A 13,059-nucleotide genomic window follows, 5' to 3' on the forward strand; every position below is an offset into this window, starting at 1 on the left:
TTCAATGTCTATGTGAATGATATTGCCTCATGTTTTCATTAAACATGTTTCCTATTATTTGCTGACGACTTAAAATTCTATATGAGAGTCCATAATGTCGATGACTGTATTAAACTCCAGTCCGATTTAGAGGAGCGATTTGAATCGAATGGAACTAAATATTAATAAATACAAACTAATGAACTTCTACCGGAGCAGAAACCCCATACATTTTACGTATAACATAAAAGGGACACCATTATTGCAGCCCTCCGTAATAAGGGATCTTGGAGTGTTACTCGATATTAACTTGACTTACACACAACATGTTCACTTCAGATTTTGCGCTTTATTAAGCGCTGTACAGTGGACTTCCAGAGTGTTCCGTCTCTCAGATTACTGTTCTGCTCCCTCGTGCGTCCTCAAATGGATTATTGTTCCTGTGTGTGGTGTACCTTCGTATAACGTCCACATACAGGCCATAAAAAGAGTGCAGCATAGGTTCCTGCGGTTTATAGCATTTAAGGAGCACCAAGGACTTGAGGACGTTGATTATTCTGAATTGGAAAACTTGCTCCAACTTACAAATCTTCAGATTCGTCGCATGCAGAGGGATCTCACCATTTTTTATAATCTACTGCATTCAAATTCCCATGGACCTGAGCTGTTATGTAAGTTTGGGCTTTGCGTCCCCGCCCCCCGCCAGACCAGAATAAACCACCCATTCCAGGTGGAGTTCCATCGTACTAAATATGGGCAGAGTTCTTTTCTTACTAGGTCAGCTGCACTAGCGAATCGTTTTTCTGACCAACTTAACTGCTTCCAGAGTGCAAGAATATTTAAGAAAGACCTTAAAGGCTGTCGGTAAAACTATTCCGCTTTTCCTCGCAATAGTTTTGTATACCATTGTGTTGGTGCGTCGCTACTCTTATAAGTGTCGTGTCGACTAACTATATCCCAATATTTAATATTTTGGAAAACCAATGTTTGTCATATTAGGGTAAGGTCTGTCTATTTCATTATGTTTTAATTTTAATTTTGTTTTATTTTATTTTATTTTGTTGTTTACTATTTTGTTTATGTGAATTTTATATTGGGCGATTGGGCCGTTGATAAATAAATATACAATTCTACTCACTTTCAAAAGGAAATATACTTTATGAAAATTAAGGTGTTGCTTAGGCACATTAGATCACTGTAATGTTTTGAAACTTGACACACAAAATTGATTTTTAATGCTGTTCTCAATTTTGTATTAAATGTGCGGTGTATCTTTTTAATACAGATTATTATTAACCTATACTGCTTCTAAGGCTTCTAGGAAACTTGTAGCTCCTGAGGGATGAGATGAGATGTAATGTCTACAGAAGTTTTAAGTATACGGTGAATAATTCTGCGGCAAGTCGAGTTTATCTCTCATACATTTTAAATTTTACTATTACTTTTTTTTTATTTTATTATATCATTTTATTAAATTATTAGTTTCTTATTTTTCTCATTAATGTATAATAGTTATTGGACATTATTCCTATTCTTAGACTACGTCCAATGATAAAACTACCTAATTTGTAAAACTCTAAACTCAATTATTCAAAACTTGGTCCGCCCTGTAAGCGGCAACAACACGAGCGTCGTAGGACGAGCGTGAGCCAAATTCACGTGGCAAGAACCTCATCAATGGAGTTTCGTAACGCCACACCGGTGTTTGTCAACGGAAACTAGTTAAAGTGACACTTTGAATCGAATTAAAATATCGACAGTGATTCGGATAGAACGTTAGGCGATAAAATTAGACGCCTACTGAAAAACGATAGGTAGGTACAACCGAACGACCTTGTTGCAACTTACTAATTAGAAAAAGGTTAACTGGCCGCAATAAATCAGCCGATTTAATTGGCGCTATAAATAAATGAGTTTAAGCAGAGTTCAATGTTATTACTGTCATATTCATAGTCATGGAACAGACGAAGAGGGTTTTGATGTGATTTCATCTTGCTGCTCACTTCTGTGCTGAAGAGTCGCATTTTATCGCGAAACCGGTCTTTACGATCAAGATAGCCATAGTTTAAAATTCGTTTTACTAGGACGAATTGTGGACACAACCTATAAACTAAAGAACGGATATAAAATTTTAATTAGTTTAATTTAGCAATCCATTAAATGAAATACTGTACAAACTGAAGCATATTTATCGTTGAAGGAAACTGATGACAATTCATAATACTACTTTTATAGGGTTCTAACAGTATTTTCATAAAATCTATTTCAGTCACTAGCAGGAGAGCTCGGATGTTTTCGGTAGATGCAAGAATTTTATTTTTATCTAATAAAATTTTATGTCCGATTTCGTGACTGAGTTCGGCAACTGCTGATGAGTTTAGTTGTCGTGGTCTTAAGGCTCTTTCATGTTCTTTGAGCCTAGTTGATATTTTTCGTCCGAAATGATGTAAACTCCTGGCATCTCAAATGGAATGTTGTCTTTGACGGATCGAATATGTTGGTAGATTTTTGGACAAGTGGTAAATTTGTGGCCAGTGATGTTTTGAATGCGGCAATTGTAGGATTGCTTTCGCCCTCATTGCTATTGGAAGGTTCTGGTGAAATGTATTTTGTGATGGAACACTTGATATCTTTAATGTTGTAATTATTAGAGAGAAGAGTATAGGTAAGGTGTTTTAATTTTGGGTTCAATGACTCCGATGATTTTTGGGCTGGATGGTGATGTGATAATGCATTTAGGTATCGGTCTGTGTGCGCAGGTTTTCTGTAAACACAATGACCCAAGGTTAGATCTGATTTTCTATTGATAAGAATATCTAAGAATGGGAGGTTGTTATTAGTTTCTAGTTCAATGGTAAAACGTATGTTAGGGTGTATAGTGAAAGGAATGAATTACGAAACTGTCAGTTTTCACTGTAAAGGCTCCGGGTGGGAGTCCGTAGAAACGAAGAATTTTAAAATCATGAGGGGTGACAGACTTTTCCAGTGTGATAGAGAAGAAGCCTTTAAAAAACTTCTGGATTCCTCCGGCGTTGGTTTTTGTTGAGTGGAACTAGCTCTGAAGAAGCCAACAGGATGATTGTCGAAAGGTGTTTTATAAAATTTTAAATTTGAATATACTTGTTTGAAAACTGGTGAAACAATTTAAACAATGGACCTTCGTACAAAACATGATTTTGGTTACTTTAATTGCTTATTCGCGTAGATATTAAAAAAGGAATTGAGGTGCCGTTTAAAGTTCAAATGTAGACTTGATAATACTGCTTTGAGTCATTGCAACCTTTGCACCTTTGGACGGTCAACAGTCAAGATATTTTAGCTTATACAGCTTTGCACATACTTGCAAGATCTATTGCCTTCTGTCAAACTAGTGTACGTCAGTATTGTCATTACGAATGTGTTATTAACGCTATGAACTAATTCTAATCTATTGTATCGGACCGCTAATCTTAGTGCGTCCTAGTTTCCTTTTGTACTCTGGAGAGGTACTAAATGGAGGGGCTTATTTAATTTAATGGGACATCAGGGCACATTGTAAATTTAACACCAGCACGGTAGGACCAGCAAACCGCCACAACGCCCCTCTTTTATCTTAACATTGATGAGAAGCTAAAAAAGCAACAAAATCAAAGCGAATTTTTTTCACTCTCATCTACGATATACCACTATTATATCGCATTAATTAAATTCGGAATTGAGCTTCAGTACCTAAGTCAACAACAAAAAATTATATTAAGTTTGGAACTCTGGAAAAAACTGAACTCATTTTTCAATAAATTGGTGAAAAGCCTCAGACTCACAACGAATCGAACGGCACTGGTATATTATTACGCAGCTTTTGTATCATTGTTTTCTTTCAGTACTGATTAGCAATACAAGAATATCTACTTCCTACACGACCTCTCGCAGGATATCTGATTTTTACTGCTTGTTAATACTTTTTTAAAGATTTTTTTAGTGGAAGGAGAACGTGGGTTTTGTACACATCGCCCGCGATTTAGTCTTTATTTTTCTTGTTATCTTATTCTGTTATATTCCTTTAAGGAGGCAAACACAATTTCGTATTGTTATTTTTGGCTGGCCTTTTTATGGCAAATCGCCATAAATTTCAGCTACAAACTTTTTCATTTAGTCAAATTAAATTGTTTTGTGTAGGCTTCGGCATTTCAGTTTGGGTAGATAAAAGAGCCAGCTCGGGTACTCGAAATAACAAATTCGATATTTTTTATACGAGATAAATAAAATGTAGCGGTTTATACCACCCGCACTTTTTCCTTAGGTGTTAACAAAATTCAGTGGCAAGAAGTTGTGGATACCAATTTTAGTCGCCATGTGTGTGCTAATTGTCTGATTCTCTGATAACTACAGCACCACTCTCCGAAACACCGAAGGTTAAAAAATATACGTTAACGACGGGAAAGACATTTTTTACTCTTTGCAAAGTGATGAAATGGTTATTTTTTACTAGATATGCTACAAAATTTTTTTACTCAAATTGCGAATGAAATTTAGCTATACGGTGGGTTTTATCAAAATTAATATTAATTGAAAGCTAGTTATATTTTTTTTACCAATAATTTGTACTATTTGCAAATCTTCGGGATTCTTCCTGCGTCAGTGGTGGATGAATAACATTTGCTGACGTTGGTTTCTTCAGAGCATTTATTTATATTTATTTCGTCTATACAGCGTGACTAGAAAATGGACAATATACTAGTTACCCCTATAAAATATGGTAGATTAGGAAAGGGCATTACAAGGAAGAAATCAATAATGAATAAGATACACTTATCCGTAACCGTCATTAACAGTTAATTGGTGAGTACTTTTAAGTGGAGTATATTAATTGGTGCTTGTACCTATATTAACATTACTTAACCGGATTAATAATGATTGTAAATAAATCATAATTAATTTGACGCAAAAGCTTTTTTTCTGAAGGTCGAATTCCCTTGATTTAATCTTCGCCTTAATTATGACTAGCGTGAAAAAGATGATAAACCGCATTCGATTTACTGGTATTCAAAATGGATAAGTTGCATCTGGAAGTAGTGTCGTTAAATGGGGAGCACTTCAGTCTACCGCCTATACCTATAAGTTTTAATTTTTACAAGCTTCGTTTATCGAGACAAAACTATTTTTTAAATAATTCCTCATAACGTTTCTAATTTTCTTTTCTAATATTTTAGTGTTAGCCTCTCTAACAGTTTCATTTTACATTTAACAGATACATACAGATAATAATGTTTTCAATTGACAAAATATATCGAAATATTATCGTTTTATATAAAAAAATTACAAAAATGTATATATAATACATAAAAAAATATATAGATGACCCAAATACATAAACACTATTTTATTGATTACGAATATTACGCTACATATAAAAATTGTTCTCCTTTTTCCTCTTTTTTGAACTCTTTCCTTTAACTTTAATTCTAAATATAAATTGGTTCTTCAATTTACATCTATACATATTGCCATGGCGTCCAAAATATATTTATTTAAAGACCCCCACAAAACAGTAGTTGGAAGGATAAGATCTGAGCTATTGGCGGTCCATATGTCACTGGAGCAACATAACAAAAAAGGGCGCCATATAATTTCGGTTAGTTCATTAATTCTGATGTATTCTAAAAGATGTTCTATACCTTCCCTAAAAATATTATATTGATTTCTCCAATTTTGTTATTTTTTAAACTACACTAAACCTTAAGGATCGACATCCAGGATGTTTAGTTTCCAAATATTTTGACGGATTTTCAATAGACCAGTCGTGTAAGTTTTTTCCTGCTGTGATAAGTCGAGTTTCCAGTATATAAAATTAAAAAAAAGTGGAACATATGTTTGCAAAATGCTAATCGCTCAGTGTCAGTCAAATGATTTACTTCTAAAAATACAGAATTTACTTTTTTATTTTTTTCAAAACAGATTTTAATGGATTAATTAATATACAAGTTGTTTACCAAACCTACCTAAATAATTATTATTATTACAATATTTCCGTATTACAATTATCACTGTTTGACCTAGACACCTAGGTTTAAAAAACCTGTATGTGTCAATACCCAACATTAACTAATTTATCAAATTACAAACCTACTATAATTCAATGCCAATACAGTCAAAAAAATTAAAATAACTAAAAAATTAAGATTTAGCATACCAGCCAAACTGGGAGAGTTTTCTAGATTATAGTTTTGGGCCTCTCCAGGAAATCATTTTTTAAAATTCTACATACACATACGGAGAGCAGATTATAAAATTTTGGCCCTAAATAAATTATTATGCTTATTAATAACTCTATTACTTTTAGGAACCATAATAAAATCACATTTAATATTTTAACAGGATTTAAAACACACTGCCTAGTCTTCCTCTCCAAAGATTTGTTTCTTTGAAATGTATGAATGTATGTACATTGCTTAGCGAATTTTTAACAATAACAAGTGGCGGTATTTGTTTGGCATTCTGGCCTTAATGTAAAAAATAACTAAGTTTAATATCTCATATATTTTTAAATCAGGATAAAATGGCATTTGCTTTTATAAAATTTTCCACAGGTTTTTCAATTTTAAAAATATGCCTTTGATATACTATATGTTTTTAGCGCACCTTGGATATGGTGTACAATACTAAGTCTAAACTTTAAATCCTACAACTTTTGTAGATTTTTTCTAAAATGTAATAAATAAATATAAAAAAATAATACAAAAATTAGTGCTAGAATCATTTATAATGAATGACTCGTTACATAACATCTTCTCATTTTATAAATAAAAGTATAACCAAAACTTTCTCGCCAAAACTTAACGATGTGTTAATTTTTTTTCAGTTTCCACAATTAATACCATCTGAGATAATTAATTACATTCTTAATTTTAATTTTAATTAACTAACTGTAATGTGGAATATAGGCGAATTTTGGTTAGACATTTTTGTTTACGTTATTGCACGTGCGAAATAAATAAACAGCCGAGAAAAATCGAGTGGAGGAAGGCCCACAAGTTATACAAATAGTCTATAATATACATACTCCATTTATGACTACATTACAATGTATTCCAACAAAACATGCAACTGCAAATTCGTCATAAAAAAGAAAGAACAACACTTCATATAAACGCTCCTAAATTGTTTAGATTTTAATATACAGTATGTTAAATATTATTTATTTATTTAATCATTGGGAAAACTAACTGCTCCCAAAAGTCCATAACAAGTACTAGCTTTTAGCTACAATATACTTACATTAAACTAAACCAAAATAGGAAGCGAAAAATCTTGAAGTACAACTTTCAATACAAAAAAGTTATTGAAAAATTGATTTCAATTGCATTTTAAAACAAATTAGTCTCACCATTCTGACTCAAACAGAATTTTTATCTGAGTTTGTTCATCTAAATTGGGTGACAATAGTTTGGTGATGGCAAAAGTGCATTTGTGAAATGCAAAAACCAACCCTAGCTTAAAACTCTGGGCTGTCTATCAAACCGAAAAGTAACTTACGGATGAAAACTAAGTCTGAAATAACCCTATTATTTTAATATCTCTTCTAAAAAAGTAATAATCACCACTTATATGTTGATATTTTTTTGTGAAAGAGATATTCTAAACGTCTGTTTTGGTTTTGTAAGACAGAAAGAGCCAATGCTGAGTTTGCTTAAAATAAACGAGTTACAAAACTTTGACAGAGCCCTATCAGAGGCAAAAACTTTTGACTGTCTGACAATACATTTTGTTGAAATTTGGCAACCTCAGATTTATTATTTTACCTTGTATAAGTCATTAAAAGTCGCTTTTTAAAATAAATATTGTAATCTAAGGACGGACCTACTTTTCTTTGATGAATGACGAATATCCAGCCAAGCGCTGACGCATGTTTTTTCCAAAACCCAGTTACAATTTGTACTAAAATTTGAGACGTTCAAATAAAGATCTCCAACAAACCGCTCTGCTGGTAATACTTTATTATACATGTTATAACTAAGGTGAAAAAGGGCCATAAATAAACGTAATGTTCTCGAACATGTGACTGTCTGGATATAAAAAAGACTATACAAAGCTTTGGCTCAACACTTAAGCTAACACAATTCTGTTCGTTAGAGAGACCCTGTATAGTCTGAATCAGTAGGTAAAGCAAGTGCAGTTTGCTAAATAAGGCGGTAAGGTTAAGGATAGACTTCGCAATAGGTAGCGTAGGTAACCAAATTGTTTACGGCGAAAGTGCGAGCGTGGGCCGCTAATCGATAGATAGGACACGTCAGTGCCGGATTACGCGTTTTATTTACTTGCGCCGATTGTGGGTAGCTGCTTGTTAACGAAAGTAATTTTATTAAATAACGAGCGAGATAAAAACCTTAGCAATATGATTGGTTAATTTTTCAAAAAGCGAGTGGTCTATCCAGAAGCAATGAAATTTTTAAAATAATGTTTCGTTAAAACTATGATAACGAAACTATGTTTGTTCCAACCAGTCAAAAAACATCACAGAACAATGACACTGATACGCAGTGATTAAAATTGTTCAATAGAGTTAGGAGAGCGTAATACTTTAGGACTTTGTATATAAAATATATTTTTTACACTTTGAAATATTCATCCGATGCTCAGTTGATCAATTATTTGCAAATATTGCTTATTATCAGTTTCATTTTTCATTGAAACTGATGACCTCCAACTATTCCTTGCTGAGATTAATGACAAAATCCTACAGAGTTTTATATGCCATAGTACTGATTTAATTTGAAATTTTTAATCAATGTGTAATAATATACTAGGTAACACATTAGCATATAGAATTATAATTAATTCACAATTGAGATACGAATGAATGTAGGAAATACTTGTAGCATAACTATCGATTGTAATAGTATATTATGCAGCAAGTGTTTGCATGTTACACCTATTCTACAACCGTTAGTTTTTGGGTACATTTTTGCAAAACAACATGAACACATTCACTGACATGACCTTCAGAACTGTCAAACGTTGGAAATATCTCCGGAAACATCCCATTGCTCGCAAACCCGTGCGGTAAAATCCCGGAAATATCCGAAGTGTATTTTACAGACCGGAGTATAAAAAAATATTATACCTCCAATTTGAAAACTAAGCATTTGGTTATCTATATTATACGAACTTTTACGTTGGTATTAAAAGTTATCTCAATTATTCCAAACTGTTACAAACCGTATATATGAATAGCGAACAATATTAACAAGATTTGTTTACCATTTGAAGTTTTTTTAGAATTATATGTAAAAGAAAAAATGCTTCCAAGTTCTTGCCAACAAATACCTGTAATATTTTTGCAGTAATTATTTTTACTATTTATCCAGAGACCAAATTTGTATTTAACAAACGCAATCGCGGCCCACAATCCCACTATAATTAATCCGCCCATATTAAATACAATTGACCATCAATCATAATCAGAAGAAACACATTAAAGCCTAATAAATAACCGTTTTCGTCGTAATTTCTCGTTAAAACCTTGTCTTAAAAAAGTAACGCGTCACGCGGCGCATTTTTAGGTCGCTTAAATAACAAATGAACCATGATATTGTATATAAAACAGTTAAGAAAGAGGTAAATGTATAAGCAGGCGCCACCGAGTCATTGGATCGCCGTAGTAGCGCATATTAGGCAACATATCATATTATACGATCGGCGAATATGGGTTTATGCAATAGAAAGTGCCAATATGTTGAATTCTTCGAAAGAAAACAGGCAATGCGCTTTGCGTTACCATTGAAGTGTGTTTTTCGATGTATAGCTTCCAACTGTCTTAAATTTGAAACTTTGAAACTATTTTGTCCCTTCGGGTATTAATTCATTGAACAACAAATCCCCGTTTCTGCGGTTCTTTTTAAGATAAGTCAAACTGTCGACATTTTAATTCAATAAATCTAAATTTCATGCTATATCAGAAGCAAGATTTCAATCAAGTGTGTTTTTCGATGTATAGCTTCCAACTGTCTTAAATTTGAAACTTTGAAACTATTTTGTCCCTTCGGGTATTAATTTATTGAACAACAAATTCCCGTTTCTGCGGTTCTTTTTAAGATAAGTCAAACTGTCGACATTTTAATTCAATAAATCTAAATTTCATACTATATCAGAAGCAAGATTTCAATCAAGTGCTGTGCGATCAACAAAGTGCTTTGTAAATTTGCAAATACTTTGGAGTTTTTGACCATCCCAAGTAACTGGTAAATGGTCACTTGTCTAAAACGCGCCAATTTAGCCTCTACGAAAATCTATTGATAGTGCCATTAGCGTAGAGGAGCCTATCGTTACGCTCATTCTAACCTGAATTTTTAGGGATAATTTGACAGCATAAACAGTATAAGCAGAATGTATAAAAATATAATGAAATTGGATGGAATGACTTCATCCCCTCCATATGTAAAAAGTTGGAAAAGACCATTGATAATTGTTTCTATATATTGGCTGCATTTTATCAATCATTGGTCTCCTTTTATCTCCTATTATCGTTGCTAAATTTATAGAGTCTGAGAATAATATTATGTGAACATTTTATCTGGCACTTCTAATTACTTAATTAGTACCTAAGAGTTATAGCTCAACATTTCCTGCTTGTTAAGAGTACTAATCGAAACACGTGGGACTAGATTGAACTAAAAATCATTACATTTTGCGTAGCGTGCATGGCAGTATCGAACTAATTTGGATAATCATTTGCCAACGTTATTGGTTTTGATAATCTCCGCGACTAATTCACATTAGCCTACCTGCTGTTTGTTATTATATTTGTTAAACAAGAAAACGACCCACGCGCGCGTGACGTCATTTTAAAAATAAACAGATTTGCATTTATTTAAATAATTCATTCATCGAAAGGCTGAACTGACTATCGAATGGGATGTGTGGGCAGAGCGGCTGATCTATGATCGATATATCCTTGGATTTCGACACCAATTCTCGGTAAAATACGTTGATTCTTGGTACGAAATGCCGGCTATGGGGAAACCGCAACGTTGTCACCTTGTGATCTACAGGATCAAACACTTGTTCAATTATTTTGTAAATAATTGAGAAAGCAACTAGCTAAACTAATTAACTTAATTAGTAATAATAATTAAATATAAGCAAACTCAAGCAAAAGTTGTGCTGTCAGATTTTATCATTATCTAGTTCTAAAATTAAATCAAAGAGCTACGGAGGGTTTTACAAATCCATCATAATTTTTTTTCTAATTTGCTTACTCAATTGCTAGACAAAGTAAAGAGATGCTTACAATTACAATTATTAGGAGTATACAAAAGTTGTACTAGAACCGCGTTCTCAAATACTCTGGCCGTATTTTCAACAACATTGATATGTTATTCTTTTACGATAATAAATATTTGTCGACTCAAAAACATCCAATACCTTAGAGATATCGACGGTCGATGAAACGACGAACCCTAAATATCATCAAAGCAGATAAACAATGTCACGTAAGTACACAAATTTTTTTCATTCATTTAAACAAGGAACAAATTTTGCGGTTAGCAGATTTTCTTGGCAACTACGCCAACACCCACACAACGATAACCTTGCATCTAAAAGTACGATTGGCACTATCTGCTACCTGTCGTATGATTACATGTAGCGGCGTCTAAGCCACTGACACTGCCGCCTTTTTTGGTCATTTATTTGTGATACGTTTACTGTGATATCACCGCCGTAGTTAAATAGAAGATACCGTAAAAGGTGATCGGCTGGTACACTTTCCCGGGTTTTCGTAAATGTTTTCGTTTGTGTGTAGGTATGCAAATTGTTTTCGAGGAACGGTAAACGTATATGTTTATATTTGTTATTGCCGTTTGCATTTTTTACTTTCCGGTCAGCGAGTTTATCGGCAGGTAGTAAAAGTTGAATCGCCCGCATAAAGGAAACTTGATCCATCACAAAATACTTTTAATGCAGAAACCGAAATCGATTCATATCGTGTTGCTTGTTGAAAGAGTTGCAAAATATAGTTTAAATATTATTTCTTGCTACTTAAACCATTACAAAACAACTATGATATGATCAATGGCACATCCAACATTTACTATTACTAAAAAACAGTATCTAATGGGTAACCCCTTTTTGGCTTTTGAAACTATCTGCAACTTGTGAAAATACCTAAAAGTATAACCGAAAGTTCACAGAATTTTCAATATTTTTTCTGCAATTACTTAATTAATAGTACCTTATCCGTTTCGTCATAAAAATCTGTAATGAAAAGCAAAATTATATACGACTATTCTAAAAATATATTATATATTGTTCTGAAAACAGGTAGATACGATTTTTTTGCTTTCTCTACCTTTGTTCATTTGCCCTGTCTTTCTTATGTTATGCAACCAACCACTTCCAAACAATTGGTTACCAAAGGACTAACTGAGTTACTCACAATAATTGTTTCCTTTTCAGCATCACCTTTGACATACATGTTCAGAAAGGCGCTCCAAAGGATCTTTTTGCAGTCCACACAATACTGCATCAAATAAAGCAGTTAATTCATTTTTCTGAAACAATGTAATTTGGTATAAATATGGTGGCTATTTTTCTTTTACTAGGTACTTTTAAATGAAATATCACTTGCGTAGAAAAACTGACTACACATTTTTTTAAAATTTCGTTATCGCCTGTAGCATTATGGGTTAAAGTTTGATGGACATAATAGATGTTAGTACAGATGAAGCGCCGTTGTCGGCGTTGCCCAAGCCGGTGGGTCGCAGTATCCGGCGGCGGCACGGGCCGCTCCTTGCGACTGCGTGGGCAGCCACTTCCTGTGCAAGCCGTAGTTCGCGACTGACGTCATCGCCTGTGAGTTACGCTCTGTCAGCGGACAAAAAACAAATACGCGACGAAATCAAAAAATGATTCCTGAAACCTTCACGTCATTGCTGAGAACAATTAAAAAAGGCAGCCCACTTCTGAGACAGAGATCGCGTCTTTCTGTTCTCAAGATGCTTTAATTCGGTCCTTTGTTCTGGTACCAAGTCACGATCTCAAGATTACTTCTTCTGGGGACATTTTCATCCACCAAAGAAAAACTCAAATCACTCTAACCTAGTA

General features: G+C 33.5%; 1 protein-coding gene across 1 annotated transcript in view; it reads right to left on the reverse strand.

The window, feature by feature from the left end:
- The window catches only part of LOC132705388 (acanthoscurrin-1-like), a 126,065-nt gene extending 113,611 nt beyond the window's left edge, over positions 1–12,454 (reverse strand). The window contains exon 1 of the mRNA XM_060675945.1: positions 12,392–12,454. Coding sequence (XP_060531928.1) covers positions 12,392–12,430 — 39 coding nt within the window. The 5' untranslated portion in view covers positions 12,431–12,454. The remainder of the gene's footprint in view (positions 1–12,391) is intronic.
- Between the last annotated feature and the right edge of the window lie 605 nt (positions 12,455–13,059).

The sequence above is a fragment of the Cylas formicarius genome, unplaced genomic scaffold, assembly GCF_029955315.1.
Source record: "Cylas formicarius isolate icCylForm1 unplaced genomic scaffold, icCylForm1.1 PGA_scaffold_7__23_contigs__length_41026272, whole genome shotgun sequence".
In the NCBI taxonomy this organism is placed as follows: Eukaryota; Metazoa; Arthropoda; class Insecta; order Coleoptera; family Brentidae; genus Cylas; species Cylas formicarius.